The sequence below is a fragment of the Sus scrofa genome, chromosome 10 (assembly GCF_054392235.1).
Source record: "Sus scrofa isolate SSC_HxYL_T2T_F1_AM1 chromosome 10, Sscrofa_HxYL_maternal_Yorkshire_Landrace_v2.0, whole genome shotgun sequence".
NCBI lineage: Eukaryota > Metazoa > Chordata > Mammalia > Artiodactyla > Suidae > Sus > Sus scrofa.
This window is the reverse complement of record NC_139392.1, coordinates 69,598,639-69,626,256: the sequence shown is the minus strand read 5'-3', so window position 1 is coordinate 69,626,256 and position 27,618 is coordinate 69,598,639. Positions and strand designations below refer to the sequence as shown.

General features: G+C 43.8%; 1 protein-coding gene and 1 long non-coding RNA gene across 18 annotated transcripts in view; both read left to right on the top strand.

Moving 5' to 3' along the window:
• EPC1 (enhancer of polycomb homolog 1) overlaps positions 1 to 27,618 on the top strand; it is a 111,536-nt gene that overhangs the window by 15,765 nt on the left and 68,153 nt on the right. For 8 of the 17 annotated variants that reach the window (XR_014817840.1, XR_014817838.1, XR_014817841.1 and 5 more), the window contains exon 1: positions 15,197 to 15,578. The exons of 7 other annotated variants lie outside the window; for them this stretch is intronic. Coding sequence is in view for 6 of the 10 variants with exons in the window: in XM_084980135.1 (XP_084836261.1) it covers positions 15,426 to 15,578 (153 nt within the window). In the remaining 4 variants the exon portion in view is untranslated. Of the gene's footprint in view, positions 1 to 13,816; positions 13,978 to 15,196; positions 15,579 to 27,618 lie in introns of those variants that run through there. 2 more of the 17 variants (XM_084980134.1, XM_084980133.1) reach the window with 2 other exon arrangements.
• LOC146399498 (uncharacterized) lies at positions 19,866 to 24,161 on the top strand. Its single transcript, XR_014817859.1, has 2 exons — positions 19,866 to 22,696; positions 22,783 to 24,161. It is a non-coding gene; the product is annotated as an uncharacterized LOC146399498 (long non-coding RNA).

Below are 27,618 nucleotides of genomic sequence, written 5' to 3'. Positions count from 1 at the left end.
GGGTCTGATCAGAGCTGTAGCCACGAGTCTACACCAGAGCCATAGCAACTTGGGATTCCAGCCGAGTCTGCAACCTACATCACAGCTCACGGCAACGCCGGATCTTTAACCCACTGAACAAGGCCAGGGACCTAACCGAACCTGCAACCTCAGGGTTCCTAGTCAGATTCGTTAACCACTGTGCCACGAAGGGAACTCCCAAGAACCATTGCTTTTTAAGTGAGGCCTGAAAGTTGAGTTATTTGAAAAGAGCGCAGTTTGTGGAATAGTCCAAGAAAATAAAGGCAAAGAGAATTCTGTTAAGATGGAAGAGTGGTTACTAGATGCTGGAGAAAAACGCAACTGTGTCCCCCAGAAGCCTGACATGAAGAAGTGTGCGTGTGTATATGCACATATACACGTGCTAGTATTTCTGCGAAAAGAGGGAGAAAGAATGGTGTTTGGAAAAGGACAAAAAGATGGAGTCTGGGAAATTATTCAAGAGGGAACACTTCGGGAAGTTCCCGTCGTGGCTCAGTGGGTTAAGGATCTGGTGTTGCCGTGAGCTGTGGTGCAGGTCCCAAACATGGCTCAGATCTGGCGTTGCAGTGGCTGCGGTGTAGGCCGGCAGCTGTAGCTCTGATTCAACCCCTAGCCTGGGAACCTGCATATGCTATAGATATGGCCCTAAAAAGACAAAAGACAAAAAAAAAAAAAAGGAGGGAACATTTTGGGAGTCCCTGTTGTGGCTCAGTGGGTTAAGGATCTGGCTTTTTCACTGCAGTGGTTCAGGTTGCTGCTGTCACATGGTTATATTCCTGGCTTGGGAAATTCTACATGCTGTGGGCGTGGCCAAAAAAAAAAGGAGCACTTTTTTATTCAGATATCAAGATAGCATATCTTTTCTTCTTCTTCCTCTTTTTTTTTTTTTTTTTTTTTTAGGGCCACACCCATGGCATACAGATGTTCCCAGGTTAGGGGTTGAATCAGAGCTGCAGCTGCTGGCCTTTGCCAGAGCTACAGCAATGTCAGATCCGAGCTGATTCTGTGGCCTACACCACACCTCATGGCAATGCCAGATCATTAACCCACTGAGTGAGGCCAGGGGTTGAACCTGCCTCCTCATGGATACTAGTTGGGTTTGTTTCTGCTGAGCTGCAGTGAGAACTCCGTGTCTTTTTTTTTTTAAGTTTGGGTTTTCAGTATTTTTGTTCAAGAGAAAGAAAGATTAAACAGCTAGTATAAACCCAGTGTATTGTTTATGTTACAATGGAGGTAATTAGGACCTAAGTCATCCTACTTGGGCAACCAGTTTTCTACCCTACACTGGAAACTATTTCTTTTTTCTTTCTTTTCTTTTTTTTTGGCCACACTTGAGGCCTCTGGAAATTCCTGGGCCAGGGATCTAACCTGTGCCACAGCAGTAACTGGAGCCACAGCAGTGACAATGCTGGATCCTTAACCCCTAGGCCACCAGGGAACTCCTGGAAACTATTTCTAAATCTTTAAGAATCATACTCGGGTTTTTTTTGTGTGTGTGTGAAATATATCTAACATTTATTGAAATGTAATGACATGCACTGAAGCCATCTTTTAAGATTTTGTAGGGATTAAATGAGATCATGCAAGTAAAGCACTTGAGCCAAAGTAAGAACTCAGTAAATTTGGTTATATGGCTTATTTATCTGTTCCAAGCAGTATTTGGAGGTAAATGTTATCTCCACATTTGAGGTGGTAGCAGAAGCTCATAGAAGTTAAGAATTGAGTGCAGAGTTGAGGTTCAACCAAATCATATCTAACTCTGGAGCCAGCACTTTTAACCACTATATTACGATTATTATATAAGCAAGTTTTCTTAAAGATTCTGGGTGTTATTGAATTTTTTTTTTTTTTTTTTTTTTTTTTTGTCCTCAGTGGGGGTGCAGGTAAGGGAAAACTTGAGAAAACTATAAAAGTTTATAACTGTAAAAATTATAATATAGGTACATTTCTTATCTTAAAATAATTCAAACTTATCATAGACTTTCTAAATTTTTGTATTGTGCTAGACAGCCTCTAGGATAATTGAAAAAAACATAGCAAGATAAATTTAAAAGGGTGGGGAAAAAAAAAAACTACTGACAAATAGGTAAAATGGGTGAATTTTGGTTTTCTCATAAAGATTTCTTATTTAGGAGATCCCATCATGGCTTAGTGGTTAACAAACCCGACTAGGATCCATGAGAATGCATGTTCGATCCCTAGCCTTGCTCATTAGGTTAAGGATCTGGCATTGCCGTGAGCTCTGGTGTAGGTCACAGATGTGGCTCAGATCCTGCATTGCTGTGGCTGTGGTGTAGGCCAGCAGCTGCAGTGCCGATTCAAACCCTAGCCTGGGAACTTCCATATGCCACAGGTGAGCTCCCCTCCTCAAAAGACCAAAAAAAAAAAATGTATATATATATCTTATTTAAGAAAAGGTCTAGAGGGCCTTAGACCAGCAATCAAATCTTCTATGATCAACTGCATGATTTGAACAGGTGATAAATCTTTTGTTTCCATGTGTTCTTTGGGGACAAATATACATACGCTCTTCCTAACCATTGTGGTGAGATTGAAATGAAATAGTATCTTCTTCCTTATATTTGTAGGCCACTTGGCAATTACCAAAGATTTTTCAGCATACCATCAATTTATTTGGTTCTTCATAATGGTCTAAGAGGGAGGGGGAAAAAGAATTCTTTAGAGCAAGTGTAAGAGGTCTGCGCAAGGTAAGACCTTAAGCGTAAGTACCTCTTGCATAAGACCTTGGTTAAGTACCTCTTAAGTTTAAGAGGTGCTTAAGGCCTAGAGATGAAATCATTTCTATAGGATCGTGCTGCTAATAGCAGGTCTTAGATTAGCATCTGGATCCTCCAACGTGGAAGCCAGTGTTCTAGCTAGTACATAGTGCTGTGTCTTCCTACGCTCTGTTGCTACTTTGAATGCAGAATGTTACCTATCATTTGACTCTTATTGCATGAAGCTCTCACCCTGAGAGAAACAGCAGCAACCTGTGCACAGAGGCCCTGACCCCCCTGGGGAGCTGGCCTGACCAGATTGGGAGATAAACTCTTGGATGGGCAACCTTTGGGGGTGGGGGTGGGGGACAGGGGTGCAGCAGGGTTCCTTATAAATTTCAACATAGGAATGATACACAACTGCTAAATGGAATCCTAACAAAAAGAGTCTAGAAGATGAGTATACTATTTTATGTAAATTAGCTTATGTATGTATGTCTCTGGTTTCATTCAAGGACTGCTTAGTTTTGTTTCCTTAGCTAAGAGTTTTGAAGCCTTTAGAGTCAGTGTTAGGTTTAATGCTGTAGATGCAAAAAGCAAGTTCTGAAAAGTAAAATGACCTATTCAAAGCAATAGAATAGAAAATGTCCTTTAAAAATAGCTCATGTTCATTGAGCATGACTTTTGTGTCAGCTCCATGCTAAACTCTTTGCATTAATGATTTCATTGAATCAAGGTAACAACCTTGGTGATAGATTGTATTATTCCTGTTGTACCAATGGAGAAACTGCAGCTCTAAGAGTAGAAAAATTTCTAAATCAAAGCTCAACATGGCATTTTTAGTAGAGAAACTTAGACTAAAATTAAAGGCAGTAATTGGTAGTACATGGTAAGGGGCTGCATGGTGAGATAAATTTGATGCTGTTCTAAGCATCAGATTTCTTTTCTGCAGCACTTCTCCAAGCCTGTACGTTGTGAGCCTATACGTATTTCAAAGAGAAGGAAATAATACGCAATATTTCCCTTCATCATTGGTCTTATATGTAAGTCTTTATGGAGCTCTCACCTCAGAACATAACTTCTGGGATTGGTATTTTAAGGAACATACTTTTTTTTTTTTTTTTTTGTCTTTTTGCCTTTTCTAGGGCCACTCCCGCAGCACATGGAGGTTCCTAGGCTAGGGGTCTAATTGGAGCTGTAGCCCCCAGCCTACACCAGAGCCACAGTAACACGGGATCCGAGCCGCGTCTGCGACCTACACTGCGGCTCACAGCAACGCCGGATCGTTTAACCCACTGAGCGAGGCCAGGGATTGAACCTGCAACCTCATGGTTCCTAGTCAGATTCGTTAACCACTGGGCCACAATGGGAACTCCATAGGGAACATACTTTTGAAAGATGCTAAGCTAACATCTGGGAAGACGATTTCATGAGGTGGGAACATCTTCAAAGATATCAAGACGTGAGGACCCCAAAATAATATACAATGTTATTCCAATGCTATAAAACGGAGAGGTGAAGAACAAAAAGCCAGAAAAGACTGGAGATTAAAAACACCAAAAAGTTAATGCAATTTTGAATAAATCTATTAAAACTATATATATCCCTATAACTATATATCCAACTATTTGTGCTACCACCTAAATCAGAAGAAATTTTAAGATCTGGGTGTGGTACACACCCTTGTCAGGAAACTCACTTAAACAAGTCAGATTGATCTTTTGTTTACTAGTTTCTGCAATTTGAAAGATATGTTTTTCTTCCTCCTGAGTCTTTTGTGAAGACTTGAGAAATAATTCAATATACTCTCTTCTGACGTCTTATGTAGAAGATGCTGGTGATGTGTCCCTGACTGTGTCGTGAAGCTAAAATGATTTTTTTATGCCCTCAAGGTGCCCCCACTCAGGTACCTAGGACAATCTCAAAGGCAGGCACTTCAAATGTTTTCCTGGGTTTGGCTGGCCTGCTAAGTGATGAATTCACACGTTTCAGGCACCACTCAGCCTGTGACTCCTCCAGTCACATCTCAACTCCGCAGAGTGTATTTTCTGCCCACTTGGTCCTAGAGAAGTCAGGGTTGCTGTGTCTCCGGGGACCTCCTCAAGCTTTGTTTCACCTCTTTGAAATAGTCAATCTGGCTCCTCCCAGCCTCCTCTGCTCTTTTCCCGGCTCCTGTTCCCCAGCAGGCTCCTAGATGTTGGTACTTCCAGGGTTCCATTCTCAGTTCCTTCTCCTCTCACTCCATGAATCGCTCTTCACACCCCTAACCTCACGCCTCAGGTTTGAAATCACTCACTTTTCCATCCCTTCTCTGGAAGAGAGGAGGAACCGGACCCAGAGGGCTTGTCTAAGCAGTTGGCACAAGGTTACTCAAGGTACCCTAAAGAAGGATACATAGAATTAAGGGAAAACTTGTCTTCCACTAATATTAACTTATTAGAAAATAATAGGAGAGACTGTTGTGCCCCAAGTTTGGGAAGAAAATAGATGTAATTTCCTTCCTGGGGTCCTAGGAGCAATGGCAATTCATAGCATTTTCTCTCTCTCCCTGTCATGCCTGCTTCCCTTTTTTTTTTTTTTTTTTTTTTTTTTTTTGCTTTTTAGGGCTGCATCTGCGGCATGCAGAAGTTCCCAGACTAGGGGTCAAATTGGAGCTACGGCTGCCAGCCTACACCACAGCCACAGCAATGCAGGATCCGAGCCGTGTGATCTACACCACAGCGGCAACACCAGATCCTTAACCCACTGAGCGAGACCAGGAATCTAACCTGCAGCCTCATGGCTCCTAGTCGGATTCGTTTCCACTGTGCCACAATGGGAACTCCCCTATCAGTCTTTCTTTGACTTAAGCCTTTCAACACAAATTTCTACTTCATTCACAGTTTTTTCTCTAGTTCTTCTAAGTTTCATCTCCTTACCTTTTATGTACCATTTATACCATACCAATCTGCATAACACTCAAGTAGTGTTTTTTTTTTTTTTTTAATTTTAGAAACTTTGCACTTTGTTTTTGGTAGCACCCTTGGCATGTGGAAATTCTCAGGCTAGGGACTGAACCTGCACCAGAGCAATGACAATGCCAGATTCTTAATCCACTGAGCCACCAGGGAACTCTAAGTGTATGTTTTATGTGCTCCAGATTATAAGGCACCTGAAAGTTCCTACCTCTCACACTTTCTTCCTCTCATTTTTGTCTTTTTGCCCCTTATAACCTTAGACCCCCACCTAGGCTACAGCCGTGTCTGTCAGTAAGTGCCAGTCACTGGACTGAATAAGGTAACAGTGATTTGAGAAAATCCAGTTTAAATATTTATTCTTCTAGAAAAATTAATTGTTATGACAGTCCTCTCTTAATTACTAAACACTTGTGTTTGCCATCACTTCCCCAACCGCATCTAATTGTGTCCTCATGAAAATGCTGCCATGGGGAGTTCCTATCGGGGCTCAGTGGAAGTGAATCTGACTAGTATCCACGAGGATGCAGCTTCCATCCCTGGCCTCGATCAGTGGGTTAAGGATCCGGCACTGCTGTGAGCTGTGGTATAGGTCTCAGATGCAGCTCAGATCTGGCGTGGCTATGCATAGGCCAGTGGCTACAGCTCTGATTCAACCCCCTAGCCTGGCAACTTCCATATGCCTCAGGTGCGGCCCTAAAAAGGCAAATAAATAAATAAACAAATAAAAGTAAATAAAATATTGCCAAGGAGGCCTCATCATCTGCTCTCCCTGCCCTGCCCTGACGGTAAGGAAAAGATCAGACGATTTATGGGACCTGGGAATTGAGGAAGGCAAGTCCTAAAAACGGTCAAACTTAACCAATCACTACCACCACTCCCACCAACGAGGGATGATGGTCTAAATTTTGGCAAAATCCTTGCTGTGCTCTGAGTAGACTTTCTATAAATTTAGGATTTTACATTGCATTCTAATATGTATCATATTTCATTGTCTTTTAAAAACCCGAGTTCTCACTGTGGTGCAGCAGAATCGAATCTGACTAGGAACCATGAGGTATTGGGTTCAATCCCTGGCCTCGCTCAGTGGGTTAAGGTACAGTGTTGCCGTGAGCTGTGGTGTAGGTCAGAGATGAGGCTCAGATCTGATGTTGCTGTGGCTGTGGCGTAGGCTGGCTGCTACAGCTCTGACTCGACCCCTAGCCTGGGAACCTCCATATGGCTGCCGGTCCAGTCCTAAAAAGGAAAAAAAAAAAAAAATTCCCAATACTGCTGGGACCATTTTGTGGGTTTTTAAAAATTCGAACTTATTTTTATTTGTGTACATTGGAGACACAATTAAATTGAAATAATTTTGAGCCTGTCCTGCTATAGCCTGCTAGGATTAATAACTTGCCCTCTGTTCTTTTAAGATGGAGCTAGACTGTTTCTGGATATATTCCAAACTATTTTATTTTATTTTTTGTTTTTAAAATTTAAATTTTTTTTTGGCTGTGCAGCGTGCAGTGGCTTGATGTGGGATCTCGGTTCCTAAACCAGGGGATTGAACCTGGGCAGCAGAGAAAGCACTGAATCCTAACTACTAGACCATGAGGGAACCCCCCAAACTATTTTACTTTATATCAAAATTAATTCTTAAGTATATTATGATCAGCATTCCATGAATAAATCAACTCTGTAGAGAAATTGCCAGTTCAGATATTGTTTATGTGATACTATTAAACATATTGTAACACAATTGTAACATTTACTTTCTAACTGTACAACACATCATAAAGAGCTTCATTGTAACACAATTGTAACATTTACTTTCCAACATACATCATAAAGGATCATAAAGGGCTTCCCGTTTTCAGTTTCGTAAATGTTATGTTGGAAGAATTACTTTATGCCATTTCTTTATATCACTCATTATGAAAATAAAAAGTGAGGGAAAATGATTACTGCAGGTGAAAATTCGGGTCAGTATTTTAGTACTTTTGCACAATGCTGAAAATTAAGCATTATATCTTTTTTTTTTTTTTGCTGCTCTGTGGCATATGGAGCTTCCCGGCCAGGGATCAGATCCGAACCACAGCCGCTAACCAAGCTGAAGCAGAAGAAACCCCAGATCTTTAACCCACTGTGGGGGGCCAAGGGTCGAACCCGCATCCCAGTGCTCCCAAGATACCGCAAATCCTGCTGCACCACAGCGAGAGCTCCTGTATCAATTCTTAATGTCAAGATCATTGTGCCTCGCACATCTTAAAGAAATTAATTTTGCACTTTTCCAATGAAATACAAATACGGTAACTCACTTTATTCTTAGACCTGTGAGGCTTATAGGGATCATGTTTCATTTATAATTGTTTGCCTGCACAAACGGCGTCGCATAGCTCTCAGTATACATCCAGGAAATATTTGTTGAATGCCTGAAGGGAAGCACCCAAACTGGTATCGGGATTTATTTATTTTTTTTAGGGCCACACCTGTGGCACATGGAAGTTCGCAGGCTAGGGGTTGAATCAGAGCTGCAGCTGCCGGCCTACACGATAGCCACAGGAATGCCAGATCTGGGCTGTACCTGCAACCTATATAACAGCTCAGGGCAACACCAGATCCTTAACCCACTGAGCGAGGCCAGGGATTGAACCCACATCCTGATGGATACTAGTCGGGTTTGTTATCTGAGCCACAAAGGAAACTCCAGAGTTATAATTTTTTTTTCAGTCTTATTATCCCATTGATGAGAATTTAACTTCTTTGCATTACTGTCCATTCTCGCCCTCCTTCCCTCCTGCCTCAGAGGAAGATGATCCTAAATTTAATCCATTTACATGATTCTTTGCTGGCAGCAAACAAACATTCCACATCTCTCTCTCCCACCTACAAAACAACAGAACTGGTGGCCGGAAAACCTATGCCTTCCCCTTTCTCTCCCTCCTCCCCTCATGGCCAAGCTTCTGAATTCTCTCACTCCCAATCCACTCCTTACTTCACTTTACCATCTGGTTTCTGGGGCTCCACTCAATCCCAGGGATTCTGGTCTCAGCCCTGCCTTTCACTAGCTTTGTGACCATAGGTAGGACTTGCAACATCTCTACAAAACACACCTTAAATAAGGGCTGTCATGAAAATTAAATGCAATCGTGCATTTAGAATGTACTTCTATTGAGTTCCCATTGTGGCTCAGCAGTAATGAACACGATTAGTATCCGTAAGGACTGAGGTTTGATCCCTGGCCCCGATCAGTGGGCTAAGGATCTGGCATTGTTGTGAGCTGTGGTAAAGGTCGAAGATGAGGCTTGGATCTGTCATTGCTGTGGCTGTGGCCTCAGGTGCAGCTCCGATTTGACCCCTAGCTTGGGAACTTCCATATGCCACAGGAGTGGCCCTAAAAGGACCGAAAAAAAAAAAAAAAGAATGTACTTCTGCACTACATGTTACCTAGTAGATGCTCAGTAAATGGTAGTTATTGTTCTTACTGATTGGAATTATAGTAGGAAATTATAATAAGAGCCCAGAGATGAGAAAGATGGAGGGAAGCTTAAGGATTATTTTGAGTTCACCTAACTACTTAACCCTTCTTCAAGGAGGATTTGAATGAGGACCCAGAGAAGAGAAGTCATCAATGTTTCATGAAGAAGGTGATATTTGAGTTGGATTTGGAAGGATAATAGCAATAGCTTACATCTATTGAATGTTTATTGTAGGCCGAAGACCGTATAAATGCTTGACATGGATTGTTTGATTTAATCTTCAAAACATTCCTGTGAAGCAGTATTTCAGTAGTTAGAAGTAGATGGTCTGAAGCTGGACAGGAAGGATAGAGAGAAAGGAATAAAGAAAAACCTGGAAGCAGGAAAAACTTGACTGATTTTTAAGATGGTGATGAGAGTTACCTGCCAGAGTGAAGAGCTTGTTTGTCTTAAGCAATAAGGCGAAACAGTGTTGGAGAGAGTGAGGCAAAATGATGAGGCCTCGAGAAGCATATGAAAAAAGGGGTGGGGGAGGAGTTCCCTTCATGGCTCAGCATTTAACGAACCCAACTAGGATCCATGAGGATGCGAGTTCGATCCCTGGCCTCGATCAGTGGGTTAAGCATCTGGCATTGCCATGAGCCATCGTATAGGTCGCAGATGCCTCTGGGATCTGATGGTACTGTGCCTGTGCCTATGGCCAGCAGCTGCAGCTCTGATTAGACCCCTAGCCTGGGAACCTCCGCATGCCTCAGGTGCAGCCCTAAAATAGCAGATAATAATAATAATAATAAAATAAAATAAAAAACGTCTTTCTAATGAGCAATATGAGGAGCAGTTATAAAAAATGACTTGGGGAGGGAGGACACAGATCAAAGTGGGGTTTTAGGCTCCCTGATTTGGGGGTGTGCACTGCACTGTGAAGCCCTGTAGGGCAATCTGTATTGCATCTTCATATTTCTAGGGACCCACAAACCACTGTGGGCTTCCACTAGCCACTCTTAGCAGAGTAACAGCACAGTTTCCTATACAGTAGGAGCTTCATCAGGGCTTATTGAAGGCGTGAGTGCATCAGGGATGACCTGGACTGGAGGTTGTTTCTAGGTGGGAGGTGATGAGAGCTGAGACAATGGGTTAACTCAGTGGGAGTGGAAATAAGGAGGCAAATCCTAGGAAGAATTTTAAAGAAATAGTAGGACTTGGGCACATGTTGTGCATAAACTAATATGTAGAGCTTCACTTGGGGTCTGTTATGTACAGCAGAGTGCAATGTCGGAGCTGTTACATTTGACACATTCTTTGTTTAAGCAGGACGTTCTGTGTTTGAAACCAGTTTAGATGAATCAAATTTCAGGGTGATGATATTAGTATGATTATTATTCCCATTATAATGTATGGCTCTTTCCCTTTTATTATTCCCATGATAATGTATGGCTCTTTCCCTTCTCCTCCTATTTCCTCCACTCAAGTTCTTTCCAGTTTCGTCTTACATCTGGGTTGTTGTCATCTCCCACTGAACCCCGGCCAGGTAAACCTCCTCACCCTCACACACCCCTGGTGGTTGCCTCCTCCCTTCTTTCTGTCCCTGGAGTTGCACTCTTGCATGAAGATTCTTTCTTCTACCATTTCATTCCCATCACCAGTTGGACTGTTAATGATTATCCTTCAGAACCGAATCACGTGCCCCATCTTCTCCATAATGTCTGATCAACCCACTTGGAAGTGGCTGCCTTCTTTCTGAACTCCCAGAGCACTGCATGTCACCATCATGCCTTGTCCTGGTCATTTTGTTAACCGGGCATCCCTTTCTCAGTGTCTTACTTGCATCCCCCCACAGTGATGGTACTGTGTGTTGCCTAGGTATTCAGTATATACTCGTGACATGAGTCAAAACTATTTTAAATACTGTCAGTTCCTTCCCAACCAAAAGTTCCCCTTTGAGGAAAGGTTCGTATACACAGCTTTACATTTGTATATATATCTTGAAGCACTGAGAATTTCATGACACTCTTATTGGGGATTCTTAGCAAAAATGAGGGAACTGGAAGTTGGGAACAGAAAAAGTGAAAAACAGTGCAGGATTAGCCATTTTTGCAAAGAACATTTTGCTTTTTTTTTTTTTTTTTAATTTTTAGGGCTGCAGGTGCAGCATATGGACATTCCCAGGCTAGGATTCCATTCTGAGCTCCAGCTGCCAGCCTATGCCACAGCCACAGCCACAGCAACACAGGGTATGAGTTGTACCTGCGACCTACACCACAGCTCATGGCAATACAGGATCCTTAACCCACTGAGCAGGGCCAGGGATCGAACCGTGTTCTCATAGATACCAGTTGGCTTCATTACCCCTGAGCCACCATAGGAACTCCCCAAAGAACCTTTTGGATAAATGAAGCTGAGGAAAATTCAACCAGAGCCTTCCCTCCCTCACCCCCCATTTTTGGCCGCCTTAGGGCATATGGAACTCCCGGGCCAAGGATCAGATCCTAGCTGCAGTTGTGACCTAAGCCTTGGCTGCAGCAACACCAGATCCTTAACCCACTGTGCCAGGATGGAACCCATGTCCCTGTGCTCCCAAGATGTGGCTGATCCCATTTCTCCACAGCGGGAACTCGTAGACCAGAGCCTTTATTCTGCACTCCTGGCCCTTAGGAGGGAGGAAAGTGAATGGAATGTAAGAGGCTTGGGAGTCCAGCCTTTGGGTCTTTGGGAGCCTTTGGGTCTTTGTGTCAAGGATACACAAATCAGAAATTCAGGTCAGTGAGCTTGATGGGGACCAGTGTCTCAGAGGCATATCACCTGCAAAAGGCAAGCTTAATTGGTAAGCATCTCTCTGAACCCACAATGGAGGGTAAGTCTCAAATTTCCAGAGAACAAAGAACTCAGTTATATTGTGCCCATTATTACTAGCATAGGATATGGAAAATGTTATCTTGAGATTATGATTTTAATGAAGGTTTATATATATTCATTTTCCGGGTGGTTCGCTCATGACTTAAGACTCTATTTTAGTTCACAGGCTCCTCAATGAACTGAATCTACTACTAGGATTTTCAGAAGTCTAATAGAATAGGCTTGAGAGGATTACCGTGCTAATATTCAGCCAGTATTTTCAGAACGGTTAAACCTGAGTAGGGAGGCGTCATGGTCCACAGTGTGGCTGGTAATTCTGGAGGACCCCAGCATGTGACAACTCTTTCAGGGCTCTGAGCCTTCCCACATGCTGCTTGCCTGGGCCAAGTTCCCTTTCTTTTTTCTTTCTTTTTTTTTTTTTTTTTTCATTATAGTTGATTTACAGAGTTTTGTCAATTTCTGCTGTGCAGCAAAGTGATCCAGTTACACACACACACTTTTAATCCATAGATACATTCTTTTACTCATGTTACCTTCCATCATGTTCCATCACATGTGACTGGATATAGTTCTCTGTGCTGTACGATAGGATCTCATTGCTTACCTACTCTAAATGCAATAGTTTGCATCTACTAACCCCAAACTCCCAGTCCATTCCACTCCCTCCCCCTCTCCCTTGGCAACACGAGTCTGTTCTCCATGTCCACGAGTTTGTTTCTTTTCTGTAGATAGGTTCGTTTGTGCCATATTTTATATTCCACATATGTGATATCATGTACTATTTGTCTTTCTCTTTTTGACTTACTTAGTATGAGAGTCTCTAGTTCCATCCATGTTGCTGCAAAGAAAACTTCCTTCTCCATACATATATATATATATATATATATATATATATATTTTTTTTTTTTTTTTTTTTTTTTGCTGCACCTGTGGCATGCAGAAGTTCCTGGGCCAGGGATTGAACTTGTGCCAGAGCAGTGAGATGCTGGATTCTTAACCTGTGGTACCACCAGGGAACTTCTCTTCTTTTTTTTTTTTAAGGTTCAGCCATACTTACCCTACATAGTGTTTAGTCTGTTGTCATCTCCTCCAAAAAGTCTTCCCTGAATGCTTTCATAAGAGCCATGCCTCAGGAACTGCGTGCCACCCTTGCCTGGTCCCAAATAGCCTGAGCTCTCATCCTCACACTTACCTCAGGTGTGGTGGGTGTGGTCCTCGGGTCCTGCTCCCTCTGGGTGAGCTCCTCCGGGAGTCCTGTGGGTGCTGAGTAATTAGCAGTTCACTTTGAGGGCCTTGAGGTCTCCATAAATGTTTGCTCACTGAAGGAATAAATGCAGTGTCTTAGTCCAGGAAATGTAGATGGATGTCCCTCTGCCCCACGGGGCTGACTTGGCAATATTAGGGTTTTAGGATAATTTTAGAGAGCTGCCATCTGTTTTTTTTCCCCCACCTGATAGGGGTAGCTAAACCAACCTGAAAGAGCACTTTGCCTTGGGATCTTAAGCTAATAACATTTCCTACCCAACCCAGTAGTGAAGAATAGTGATTATTTTTACTAGTATCCTCCAGGGAGAAAAGCCAGAGGTACAAAACTTTTTTGTATCTTGGTGAGTATTTGAAATTTTGTTGCCGAACCTATTAAGCCTATCCCCAAAGTCTCTGGTTTTTAAAATATTCTGCTGGAAAGAGCGCTCTGGATATTCATTTTCGTGTGCGGTAGAAACCAAGCGATAGCCATCAAGTCCATCTAAATCCCTTCTAATAGTACAGTTTTTCTTTCTAATTTTTTAAAATGTATTTTTTGGTTTGGCAGGAGCATTATAGGTCTTCCTATAATTTTATAAAGTTTCTCAGAGAACAGATGATAAATATCAACCCATGGCTACACTGAAGCAGCATTTTCTTCCAGTACAGAAAAATCACCTGACTCTAAAATTTGTGTTTGTGCACACACACGAGTGCTTGAGCTATATGGTAGGTCCTTCTTTATTTATTTTATATATAGTAGTATGTATTATGTCACTCCCCAATTTCTAATGTATCCCTTCCCCTCACCTTTTCCCTTTGGTAAGTTTGTTTTCTATGTGTGAACCTGTTTCTGTTTTGTAAATAAGTTCATTTGTATCTTTTTTTTAAGATTCCACATATAAGTGGTATCCTGTATTAGTCCTTCTCTGACTTACTTTACTCAGTATGATCATCTCTAGGTCCATCCATGTTGCTGCAGATGGCATTAGTGTGTTCCTTTTTTATGGCTGAGCAATATTCCATCGTGTATATGTACCACATCTTCCTTATCCGTTCCTGTCTGTGGATGTTTAGGTTGATTCTTGGCTATTGCGAATAGTGTTACAATGAACATTGGGGTGCATGTGTCTTTTTGAATTGGAATTTTGTTCGGATATATGCCCAGGAGTGGGATTGCTGTATCATTGGGTTGGCTCTAAAATTTTGACGTAGGTCTTGCTTTAATTTTTTTCCTGAAGGTTACGGTGTCCGATAATAATTATTTCCTTTGCTTCAGTGACAATAAGAGAGTGACTATGGGTCGATAAAATGCAAGATTAAAAAAGAAACAAAACACTAAACCCTACTTTGGAGCAGCTAGGACGCCTGCTTATACTGAGCCCAGTGATGGGAACTGACCCGTGATCTGATGCGAGCCCATCAAATACAATTCAGAGTTTCCTTAGACGCAAACATAATGGCTGGTAAAAGTTCACCCGAAGTGGCGTTGCGCCCTGAGCGTCCTTTGCATTTTCCTTCCGAGGCCTCAACGCGCCGGCTGGCGGGGCTTGGGCGCCCGCTCACCCAGGACCCGGCCGCCGGCGGTGACAGGTGCCATCCCGACCCCGCGCCGCCCGCCGCCGCCGCCTCGCGGAGCTTCCCTGCACCCTGGCCTGTCAGCAAACGGCGCCGCGCGGGAGCGAGCGCGGGCCGGCGGGCGCGCGGGCCGGCGAAGCCGCAGCCGGCCCCCGGCGTCCGGGCGCCCGGCCCGTCCGCCCGCGGCCGCGGGGGCGGGGGCCGAGCCGCCGGGCGCGGGGAGCAGGGCCGGGCGCCGGGGGTTGGCGGGACGCGCGCTCCGTGCCGGCGCCCGGCCTCGAGCCCGCGCCCCCCCCCGCGTGCCCGCGCCGCTGCGCGATGCAGTGTGGGGAATGGCTGGGGTTGGCTGAAGAGCGCACAGTGGAGTTTTAATGTCCGCCATGTTGGCCATGGCGTATTGAGGAGAGCGAGCGAGCGAGGAGCGGAGCGGCTCGGCCTCCCACCTCCCGGCTGCTTCGAGTGCCCGGACGGCGGGCTCCGCGCTCCGCCCCTCCAGTCCCCGGCAGCGGCGGGCGAGTGGGGACCGAACCCCCGGTTCTCCATGATCCCGCTGGCCGGGGCCGTTTCCCCAGAGCGGAGAGGTATCTGCTGCGCCTGAGATGAGTAAACTGTCGTTTCGGGCGCGGGCGCTAGACGCCTCGAAGCCGCTGCCGGTTTTCCGCTGTGAGGATCTGCCCGACCTGCACGAGTACGCCTCGATAAACCGGGCCGTGCCGCAGATGCCCACCGGGATGGAGAAGGAAGAGGAGTCGGTACGTGTTAACTCCCCTGTCCGACCCGCCGCCAGGCCCCGCTCCCTCCGCTGCCTGCGGCGGCGGCGGAGCACAGACCCACACAAAATGGCCGCCATCTTCTCGCCGCCGCCGACTCCCGGCGCCGGCCGGGCCCTTACCCCGCCGCCCCCGGCCTCGACCCCCGGCCGCCGCGGCCCGGCGGGGCCTCCTTTCGGGCCACCCGCCGACCCCGGCCCCTTGGACCCGGGCCCCGCGCAGTTCGGGCGCCCGAAAGGCACAAAGGGGTCACGTGACAAGGCTGCCGGCAGCCATTTTGTGGTCGGAGCGCTTGGGCTGGGCCTGGTGCATCCGGAGAGGGAGCGGGCCGGGCGGCGGGGGTGCAGCGGCGGGCCCGCCTGCAGCCCTCTCCGCGGGCCGCTGGGTGGCGCTCTGGGGCCGGCTCGGCCTCCGCGCGCCGCCGGCGCCGGGAGCGCTGGTTCCGGGCGCGCCGGGGCACTGCTCGCCCGGCTGCCTGCGATCCGGTCCGGCGGTGCGGCCCCACGTGGAGCCCCGGCGGCCGGGCAGGGGGCGGCGGGACTGCGGGCCGCGGGAGGTCCCGGTCTGCGGGCGGCTGGGATCGGACTCCTCCTCTCCGTCCTCTTTCGGGACTTTTGCATCCACTTCTCCCGACTTCCAGTTAGTCGGAGGGTGGGTGGTGAACTACTTCTGTTCCCGACTTTTGCTTTGATCCTGGAGAATACGTTGCAGATCTGGGGCGTGTTGGTGGCTTTTCTGAAAGCCCGTAACTTTATTATTACTTGTTTCCCCGAATCAAACCTATTTCCGCCTGATTGCTGGTTGCTCAACCTAGAGGAGAAAAGACCGCATTTAAAGAAGATGTCCTAGATTTGAATTTAGAAGGTGGGCTCTTATTCGTAACCGAACAAAAGTTAAGTGATTTCCTGCACCGAAGTCTTAACAGGGAGATGTCTTAATCTGGGTGGGTGTCTCTATCTTAAGTGTTTTGCATCATACAGACATTTTAATCGTAGCCGTGGCTTTCCCTTGTCGTGGAAGTTGGGCTCAGACACAGGGATAATAGAAAAAGCCTCTCCTTTGCCCCAGATCCTTGACAGTGTAACTTGCTGACTTGTAATCCTGAGGAATTGCATACCTTGGTTTTCAGGTACAGCCATTTTAACAGGGTGCAGTGTATTGACAGTTCAAGGAAGTGGAGGAGTCCCTGGATTTGTGCTACAGATTGGTTTTGGAAAATTGCCTTGTATTACCTCCATTTGGTACTGTAAGAATTTTAAATGTGGAAATTATTCTCTGTAACGATGACTTTGAAAATAAAGCTGTTTAAACTGTTTGGGTTGTTTAACCTTTTAAAGTCAAATAGTTGTGACGGTCGAGTGTTACTTTTGAGAGTAGATGCATTTATTAGCTTCTGTAGCAGTTGTAGCAGCACCAGCGCGGTGCTGACTTTGAGAAGGAACCTCTTAATTTATTTTACCTGTATCAACTTTAGAGTAGAATGGTGCCATTTGTTGACTTTTAAATAAGTGACTTGTTTTTAAAAATTAAAGTACTTGTGATTGCAGAATCTTGTCTTTTGGTTTTATTTTTGTTTCTGTTGATAAGTTTTACAGATACTCCTTTCAAGTTGGGGTGTCAATATTAACACTGCCCTGGAAATTCATTTGTAGTTTTTGTTTTGCAGGCGAGGAAGGGGAGAGACTTGATAAAAGCAGGTAGCACTATAGTATACTGAGAAATTTAGTTCAGTCTTGCTTCTGTGGATACTTTGGACTGTCCCAGGAGCCACAACCTGAAGTCAAGAACAGAGCTCAACCGAAGTATCAATGTTTATTAAATTTGACAGATAATTCTTGTTCACTGCAGTCATTCTCACGTTTTATAGCACAGTGGACATCATTCCCTTGTAACACGTGTAGTCTGTTTTTAAGGGATTTTTTCCCCTTCAGACTACCTTTTGCCATCATCTCTTTAGAATCAGTTTCACTTCACGGCCAACCAAAACTAAGACCAGTGAAACACAGACCTCAGGAATAGATAGCTGAATAGAAGAGTGTAAGCAGTCCCAGGTGAACAGCTGCTTTGCAGTCCTGAGGTTCAGCCTGGTAGGAAGAGGGGAAGAAGAGGCGGTACAGATCATAGTGTTGAATGTAATTCATAAATACTGAAAATGTGTGTGCTAAGCACAAATAAAAAGTAGTTGAGCTCTGAGTTAGCCTTAGAAAAACAAACTTTTTGATTATTTTTGGCTGAAAAATAATAAGCGTCTTATAAAGATGAAAGGTTAAAACCAGACTTATGCCTCTGATTGCTGTATTAGGGTCAGGAGCCAGCTAGAACCCGAATCGAGGGTCTCGTTTAGAAAAAGGGTGATCCTGTTGATCGTGGAAGGTGGGGCAGATTTAGATGAGGGCAGTTTTATATATCTTACCTCATTAAGCCTTTTATGTTCAAATGTCTGCAAAAATGATAGGTGAACTGTACCTGGTGACAGCATATTTAGTTTCTATGGTAAACTTGGCAGAAATGCTAGGGAGAATAACACTGATATCTTTCCATTTAACTCATTTTGATGTTATAAGTTGAACATGCTGCCTTAATTAAGCATGCCTCTTAATAACTTTGAAGTAGATGTCCCCTCTGCCTATCCAAATATGAGTTTTACTCAACTCTAGAACTTAGTTTTTGATGAGTTAGTAGGATTGAGAAATAACTGCAGATTGTAATAAATGGAAGAACTTAACATAGATGTTGGAGGTTCAGTGTCTAAATTGGTATAATGTAATACATTGTAACTTGCTAAATCAAAAAGTAACAGTTGATAAAACCTTTGAATAAATTACAGAAGTAATATTTCAAATCATTGGAAATCAGTATACTGTCAGCTCCAAATATAAAATAAATGAATCCCTTTGGGGTAAAAAGGGAGAAAAGTTTGAACAACGGGGGGGGGGGGGGGCAGAGGTTGCACCAAGAATATAGTCTTTAAAGTCAGAAATGTTACAATACCATTTAGTGCCATGGTTTCACTTTTAATTGAAGGGGTAATTTTTCCAAGGTATCGGTACTAGGTGATGTCATTAAAATGGACTTATTTTGGTTAAAATGGAAGCTTTACATTATGACTTTGCTTTATGGATATTTCTCAGTTGAGGAAAGACATTCTGAGAGAGTTGGTTTTGAGGTGGTATTTGGATTTCCCGTCATGGCTCAGTGGAAACAAATCTGACTAGCACCTATGAGGACGCAGGTTCAATCCCTGGCCTCACTCATTGGGCTAAAGATCTGGTGTTGCCGTGAGCTGTGGTGTAGGTTGCAGACGTGGCTGGGATCTGGCATGGCTGTGACTGTGGTGTAGGCTAGTGCCTACAGCTCCAATTCGACCCCTGGCCTGGGAACCTCCATAGGCTGCAGGTGTGGCCCTAAAAAGACAAATAATAATAAAGTGATATTTAATAAAGTGGGACTGCTGGGTTCCTGGAGTCAATTCGTTTTTTCCTGAGGATGCATCTCCAGCATTCGACTCCATTCTTTGTCAGGACTGTAGGCTTCACCTGTCTTCTGTCACTGAGGCTTTTGGGCGAGATATGTGATGTAGATAGATGTCAGTGATGAGGTTGCCTTGTTCCTGCCCTGCACAGCCACCTTTGGGGCCGTTAGAAGTAGGATCTGGCCATCACAATCCAACACCTGGTTTAATAGGGTTCTAAGCACACAAGATGCTCTTCGTACACCTGTCCTTTCTTTAAACTCTCCTTCATTACTGGCCCAGTATATGTGTTATTAAGACCAAGTTTATGAAGTAGACAGGTTTTTTTTTTTGTTTGTTTTTTTTGTTTTTAACTAGAGGAAAATTGGAAATATGTACACATGGTAAGAGAAAAAAGTTAAACACTAATTTCCCCAAACTTGATAAAAATCCTGTTTTTCTGTTTCATAAAAACAAGCTTAAGTCACTTTAAATGATAACTTTAAAGTTTTATTTCTCATTTTTGGAAAGAAACCCAATAATCTTTTTTTCCTTGAAAATTTTGTAAACCAAGATTTTTTAGTCTTTAATCTAGATTCTTCCATTCTGTCCACTGCATTGGAAGTGAAAAGAAGTAAGTGAAATCTCAATTGACCTAGAAGCAAAACTTAATTTTATGGATAGTTTGAATTAGAAAAGAATTGAGAATATTTGGGACTTCTCCATTAAGTAACAGATCATTAAAGATAATTGAGAAGCAGTAGTAAAGTCTAGTTTCAGCTTTCTACCCTGCCCAAGATATTTTAGTCTTTGTAAGCTGGGCTTCTGAGAGTTGCATGGAAATGATGCTGGATTTAGTAAATTCCCATGATATGCATATAAAATTTTGTGATGGTTTATTTTCTTGGGAGAAGATTCCTATTTCTCCTCAGTTTCTCAAGGCATTGATAATGGCGGGGATGGGAGCAGAAAGCTCAAGATTATGGTTTATTGTTTTAAAATTTTCTAACAGTCGTTTTGGTTTTATCGGTATGGAAGTTACTACATAGGCTTAATAAGAGGAGAAGAATTGAAAAATTAAAGGCTGTAGGCAGATCAGGAAGACTGAGGACTCAGCTGCAAAGGGAGCCCCTTGAAAGCTGGAGGGGCTGATGCTGAAGTGTTGGCTGTTGTTTCAGTGTACTATTTCATATTTAAGGTTTTGGGTTAGTACCACTAGTACTTAGACTTCATTTTCTTATAAAACAGTAATGAAAACTGATAGGTTTATATATCCAGTGGGGTTTTGTGGGTGCTTGTGATCTGTAATGGAATTTGCAGAACTACGTTTTCTGTTGATCAACAGTACTTAAGTAAAAGTGCCATCTAAATAAAGGGTAGCTTAAATCTTGTAAACAAGGAATGCTTACAGGCTCATGAATTTGTAGCTAGGATTAAATATTAAACCAGCCATTCCTAATATTTTATCTAAAACAGACCAGGTTTTAGTTTGGCTTATACTTTATAGTCTACTGCCTCATGATCTGTGGTGGTAGTTAGGGATGGTAACGCAGCAGATGGAAAATATATATGTCTACCTACACATGCACATAATGGCAAGAGTTGTGTTTGTGCACATGAAGGTGTGGATTCTATGTTTGTGATTGAATTTTCCTGGAAAGTTAAGAGTACTTGTTAACAGCAGTCAGTTAAAACATGACTTTAAAGCACAGAGGGTAGCTTGTAATTTGGGAATAAGATGAATTGTGAGCCTCTAAGTGCAAAAGCAGTGTGAAAGTATGAAATACTGAGAGAGACAGAACTAGACAGAGTATGTCTTTTACTTTTAAAGTAAGCTTTTGAAGCCTTAAAGTGTGACTTAATATATTACAGTAACTTTTCTATAAAAGTAAATCAACTTATGGGGAAATCAACAAGGAGACAAGTGATTCAAATGTTTTAAACAACTTGCTAGAACTGTTTTCAGTGAATTACTTGAAGCTGTTAGCTTCTGCCCACCTATAAATTGTGGTGTGTTTCTTGATCAAGTTTATTAAGGCCTGTAATTATAGTTAATGATTTTGAGCAATGTCAATATTTTAAACCTTGTGGATACCTAACTTTGCACCTTTAAGTATATAAATTGGATTTCATCCACCGACCCCATTGTAGGTAGATTAAAACAAAAAACAAACTTGTAGTTAATAAACCTAATTTGACCCATTGTGTGATGAATAGGGATATAGTCAGTTCTTTAAAAGATAAAACCCTACCTTAATTATCCATTGTTGCAGAGGCATCTTTAAAAAGTTAGTTCAGTTTAAGATATGCACAGAGACATTTTGCTGAATTTTGCAACAATTTATAGAGCAAATCATTTTGGTTGAATTTCCTTCAGTATAGTAAGTGCTGGCTGAAGAAGTACAGTGTAGCCTTAGAGTAAATCCAGGGGCAGGGATTAGCTTGAGTTTAAAATGTCCTGTGGATGGTTGTATAGAGGTTCAGATCTTTTTCTATACTGGGATGAATTATTTTGATTATCTTGGAATCACAAGTAGCAGTTGTGTATCGTCAGAGAAAAATGTGCTTTGGCATTTGCTGTCTTTGACAAGTCGCTTAACCATCCTTAAAGAACCTTACTGCTGCAGACAACCCCTGCCCCACCCCGCCCCTGCCCTTGCCAGCAGTCCCCTGCCCCACCCTGCCCCTGCCCTTGCCAGCAGTCCCCTGCCCCACCCCGCCCCTGCCCTTGCCAGCAGTCCCCTGCCCCACCTCGCCCCTGCCCATGCCAGCAGTCCCCTGGCCCACCCCGCCCCTGCCCATGCCAGCAGTCCCCTGCCCTTGCCAGCAGTCCCCTGCCCTGTGTTAGGCAGCTCTGAGGGGGGAATAAGGCGGTGTAGGTGAAAGTGCTGTACAGGTAAATTTCATTATTGCCAGATACCCAGTGTATAAAATGGCCTTGCTTTTTGTTGTTGTTCAGTACTCCGTGCTTTTATACAGTCCTTTGTATTTAGCATTGTCTGGTATAATTGTCCTAGATGTGTTGTCTATCCTTTTATGTATTTGTAAAAAGTCGTATCTTTAAATATAGGTGATTTATTAATTGGGAAAAGCATAAATCTGGGAGTTATTAGACTGAGGCCTCACCCAGCTTCCCTGTGTGTGTGCGGTTGAGCATGTGTGTGTGTGCAGGTGCATGTGTACCTGTGTGCTCTCACACACCCAGGCTTTCCTCACTATACAGTGAGGTGGAGCTGTGACAGTTTCCTGTGGTAATGAGTATATTGTGAATAGTTACCAATGCATTTAGGTCTGTTTCCATTTGTATTTTATGAGTTTATAGAGTAATGTAAATCTTTAATTAGTTGGTGGCTTCATTTGTACTGTACATAAACGTAATTGACCCAAAAGTAAAAGTAGTCTGGATGCATGGGTGATTGGTTCCAGTTGAGTCTAGAAGAAGGCTTGCATCCTAAAGGACTTAATATAAGTGGGTGCAGTAGTCACAGAATGCTTGTATTGTAATGAGAATTTGAAACTGGAGCCAGAATTTTGTATTCATGGTTGCAAATGTGTGCTTTACCTCTAAGATAATAGAGGCTGAAGGGGAAACAAAATATGAATGTGGCTGCTTTGAAGTTGAAAATAATTTGATTATTCTAATAGCCAGGTGTAGATTTTTTTTTTTTTTTTTTTTTTTTTTTTTGTCTTTTTGCTATTTCTTGGGCCGCTCCGGCGGCATATGGAGGTTCCCAGGCTAGGGGTCTTATCGGAGCTGTGGCCGCCAGCCTACACCAGAGCCACAGCAACGCAGGATCCGAGCCGCATCTGCGACCTACACCACAGCTCACGGCAACGCCGGATCGTTAACCCACTGAGCAAGGGCAGGGACCGAACCCGCAACCTCATGGTTCCTAGTCGGATTCGTTAACCACTGCGCCACGATGGGAACTCCCAGGTGTAGATTTTTGAGGTATGTTGTACAGAGACTAAGAAAATAGAAATTCATTTTCATTCACTTGTGTAGCAAATATTTATCCTGCATTATTAATGAGCCAAGGACTGTTGTAGGCTCTGTGAGGGCAGGACTTTTTGTCCACTTGTTCACTGATGTATTTTTAGCAGCCAAAGTAGTGCCTGGCACATAGTAAGTGTTCAGTATTTAATTGAATGACTCAATCCTAATGGGAAAACACAGACAAAAGCAAATTAATGAAAGTTTAACGTATATATATTTAAAGTTATATATATTTAACTTTTAAGTGGTAGCTGAATAAGGGACTATAGAATTTCAGGTGAAAGGAGGTGGGAAGAGATTTCTTTGCATAGAGGGAACATTGGACCTGACACTTGAACATCGGAAGAGCCAGACCTATGAAGATCTGGCTGGAGAACATTCCAGGCAGAGAGACTGGAGGACAGGTGCAGAGAGGAGCAGAGGTAGGAGCAGAAGGCCAGTGTGACTAGAGCAAAGTGAAGAGAGAGTTGAGTGGTGTAAGCTGAGAATGCACAGGTGGTCCGGGTCCATGTCTAAAAGGTATTAGAGGCTACCACAGGGAGTTTGGGTGGTTCTGAAATGAATGAGCCTTTAGAGAGTTTCAGTTAAGGGAGTGACATGATCTGAATTATGCCTTTTCAGTGTTATTCACACTGCCGTGTGGAGAATGGCCAAGAGTTGCTTTAACTAGAGTGGTAGAGTAGGAAGGAAGAGAAATGGAGGGACCAGAGGTGTGTTTAAAGGTAGAACCAACAGAGCATGGCCAAGAGACTTGAATATCCTAGATGGAGAGAAAGAATCAAGGATTAACTGCTGATTTTACCTTGAGCAGCTGGGTAGATGGGTGATCAGGCCACTTACTGACATTGGAAGAACTGGAGGAGGGAGGTTATATAAAGGATGGGCTTACTCAGCTGGAAGTGCCTCTTACTTATTCTTATTTTGTTGGTTATGCAAGAATGTCATGCATTAGAGCAGTTTGCACTAGAGGTATAAAATTTAGCAGTCATGGGCTGGTACTATAACTTTGAAAGTCTTTGGGATACAGGTGTTATTTAAAGCTGTGCCTTGAGGCTCAAATAGAGGAGGAACCGTTAGAGAATTAGGAAGAAAGTGAAGGTAAAGGTGTCTCAAGAAAGAAGAACTTAGGTTGATTTTGTCCACTGAAAAGTTGAGTAAGGGTAACGTGACCATTTAATCAATTAGCTGTGTGCCATTGGCCTATTGGATGAAACAGTGGGAAGGAAAGTGCTGTTGGAGTAGAAGAAACACTGAACAATAAACAAAGGGGACGAGCAGGTCTAGATAACTCTTTGGATAGTTCTGCTACAAAGAGAAGCAGAAAAAAGTGCTAGGATGGGGGGTTGCGGGAATCAACCAATTTCCTTTTTTGTTTTTGTTTTTTTGTTTTTTTTTGGTCTTTTTGCCATTTCCAGGGCCACTCCTGTGGCATATGGAGGTTCCCAGGCTAGGGGTCGAATCGGAGCTGTAGCCACCAGCCTACACTAGAGCCACAGCAACACGGGATCCGAGCCGCGTCTGCAACCTACACCGCAGCTTACTGCAATGCCAGATCCTTAACCCACTGAGCAAGGCCAGGGATTGAACCCGCAACCTCATGGTTCCCAGTCGGATTCATTAACCACTGCGCCACGATGGGAACTCCAACAACTTCTTTTTAAAAAAGAGTTAACAGTGTTCCAGCAGACACAAACTAGGGAGGCACGGCTGAGCTGTCCACTGCCCTGTCTCTACCTAGAGAGCTTCCAGGCTGCAGGCACAGCTAGGGGAGATGCTAGATGGAGCCTGACAGCCTCCCTGAATTGAAGAGGCAGTTCAGAGTGTAAGGAGGCGGAGGTGGCTTTGGGGCAAGGTACCAGAGAGACGCATGGCTGGAAACTGGTCTGAGCCTGTCTGTGGGGGAGCTCACACACGGCTGAGAATGTGCTTTGTCCTTCCTGACCAGAGTGGCGAGACCTCCCAGGACAGAGTGCTGAGATGGGTAGCTTCCTCAGTAGTGGGGCCAAGTCAGCTCTAGACTAAACTGTTGTGGACTCACCCTGATAAAGACTAAACACTAGCCTCCAAAGGATCTAACTAATTTCTGATAACTGTGCCCCAGAGTAAAGTCCCTAGATGTTTAAAGGAATACTAAAAGATCCTATGACATAAATTTAGTGTTTGGCATCCAGTAAGAAAAAAATCACCAGGTATTTAGTGAAGCTGGAACATCTAACCAGTAACTAAGGAAAAGTCAATCAACAGAAAGAGTCGTAGAAATAATCCAGGTAATAGAATTAGTGGGCAAAGATGTGAAACTAGCTATTCTAAATAAGTAAGAGTTACTAGAACTAGTGTAATAGTTGGGATGTTGTCATTAAAAAGGATGAAATAATCTTATTCCCTTTTCTACTCAGGGACTTTGTTCCTGAAAACTATTTCCCATCATTTTCCTGGATCAGTTTCATGGGGGAGTTGGTCACCAATTAGGGCAGGAGTGCATTTTCCTTTTTTTGAAGTCAGGTGGGCTGTGATGTGGTGCAGTTGGCAGTGAGAGGTGGGTCGTTTGTCCAGGATTCTATTTTCTCTGTGATGTATGGGGTGAGATCATCACCTCAGACTGAGGGGGACCTTGAGACAAGGTATGTGTGGAAGCTGACTTTCTAGAGAAATGCAACAGGATTGAGGGACCAGCTGGGGGCTCAGTACTTGTGATCATTTAAAGGGAGACCAGCCCACTTACTTGGCTTGCATTCAAGTTGAGTTTAAGAATAAAGTAGGTATATAAGAAGGCTTTTCTACGGTTGAGGTTTGCCTGACGAGTACAAAGGAGGAAAAGAAGGGTGAGGGGATTAAAAGTGTTAGTGAGGTTTGTTACCGAGAAAGACAGGAGGTTTGTTACCATGGTAGACCTGAGGGAGCTGGTGAGGGTGGAGGGGCGGAGGGGTGAGCTGAGGCAGGAGGGTGGAGGTTAGAGAGTGAGATGCCTGACTCTAGATTTCAGGGGGCCCCTTTATTAGTGAAGAAGGTCTAGGAGTGTCCCCTGAGGTGGGGCAGAGGGAGGAGAGGTCAGCGTTGCTGAGGCCGTGGTATAGGTGTATTGTCCATGTAGATGCCGTCACTGGGTAGGGGGGAGATGCCAGAGGAGTAGGAGCAGTTGAGAAGGAGACCGTGAGCTCTGTGACCGAGCAGAGTGGACTGTGAACATCCGAGGGCTTAGGATTTCTGAAAGAATAGCAAGGAGGAAGTGGTACGGGTCTGGCAGTGGGAGGTGGGGAGGACATTAACACCCCGCCCTGGGTAGGTGTGCAGGGCATGGGAAAATAAACAGCTTCTGCTTGGAAGGGCTACAGGGAGTGCTGTTTTTTGAAGACTGTGCCAGGCTTAAAATAGGGCAAGAAGATGAGGGAACTTTGAAAGAAGTTAAGATGGTAGAGAGAAGTTTCCTGAACTATCTTTATTCTAGAGAAAGGAGAAGAGTTGGGAGGGTAGGGAAGGGTGGAGGCTTGGGTCAGATTAGGAGTATTAGATGAGAGTGGTAATAAGAGCTAGAGTGATGCAGTTGAAGTCTGTTGATTATGATGGGGTTTATCCAGCCAACCTCAGATGCACAAATAGTTCCCTTCCTACCAGAGATTCTGAACCTTTGGGACCCTTCTTACAGCTAGAGATGGTGTGATAGCACAAAGGAGGGCAGCCCACCAGGTGAAAGCTGGTGGCTCTGAGCTCCAAGGCGTGTCTGTCACTCCTGCTGCATGGTGGCTGTCAGCATTTTTGCAGAGAAGGGCTTTTGTACAGCACACCTGTTTCAGGACCCAGGAAACCAGACTTTACTGTTGAACTGAGGACTCTCTCCTCTGCAGTGCTTTTCAGTAGGGCCTCTACCATTCTGTCAACCTCAGGACATTCTGGAAAATTGTGGGGGTGCTTTTGAGTGTCACTCTTTGTGGGGAGGAGGTGCTCTTGTTGCCAGGAACAAGTATAAGTTCCACCATGCAAAGGATAGTTCTGCAAAACACAGAATTGACAGTTTGACCTTTTTACTGTCCCACACAACATCCCAGGTGATGAAATTTCCATTTACCAAATTATCTGAGTTTAGAACCTAATTGCACTTTACATGTAGAGTGTTTTTGGTATAGTTTTTGGTAATACTAAATTTTCCAGGACTGCAATTATGTAAAGTAAGGGGATATCGTACTTTTATTTTGTTTAGAATTTTTGCAGAAATTGTTACCATTTTAGAAATAACTTTATCAACACTGCTGGTGGTACTTAAGTCAGCAGTAGTACAGACCTGCAAAAAGTTTGGGGTTTTTTAGCTCTTACATTCACAATGATTCTCTGTAGACATGTAATTATTTACACGTTGAAATACACAGTATTTTATTGTAAATTACTTTCCTTTAACTTTCCCGTTTGTTTTGCAGTTGGATCCATGCATTGATCACTTGAAAAAACATGTTTAAGTAGAATAGTGGAGTAACTTGAAAAGAGAGAGCATCGGGTCTGATAGGGTTGAGTACAACTATCCTACTGGGTTCAAAACACGAGTTATGGAGTTAGGTTTCAGTTAAAGTTCTGGTTGTGCCGCT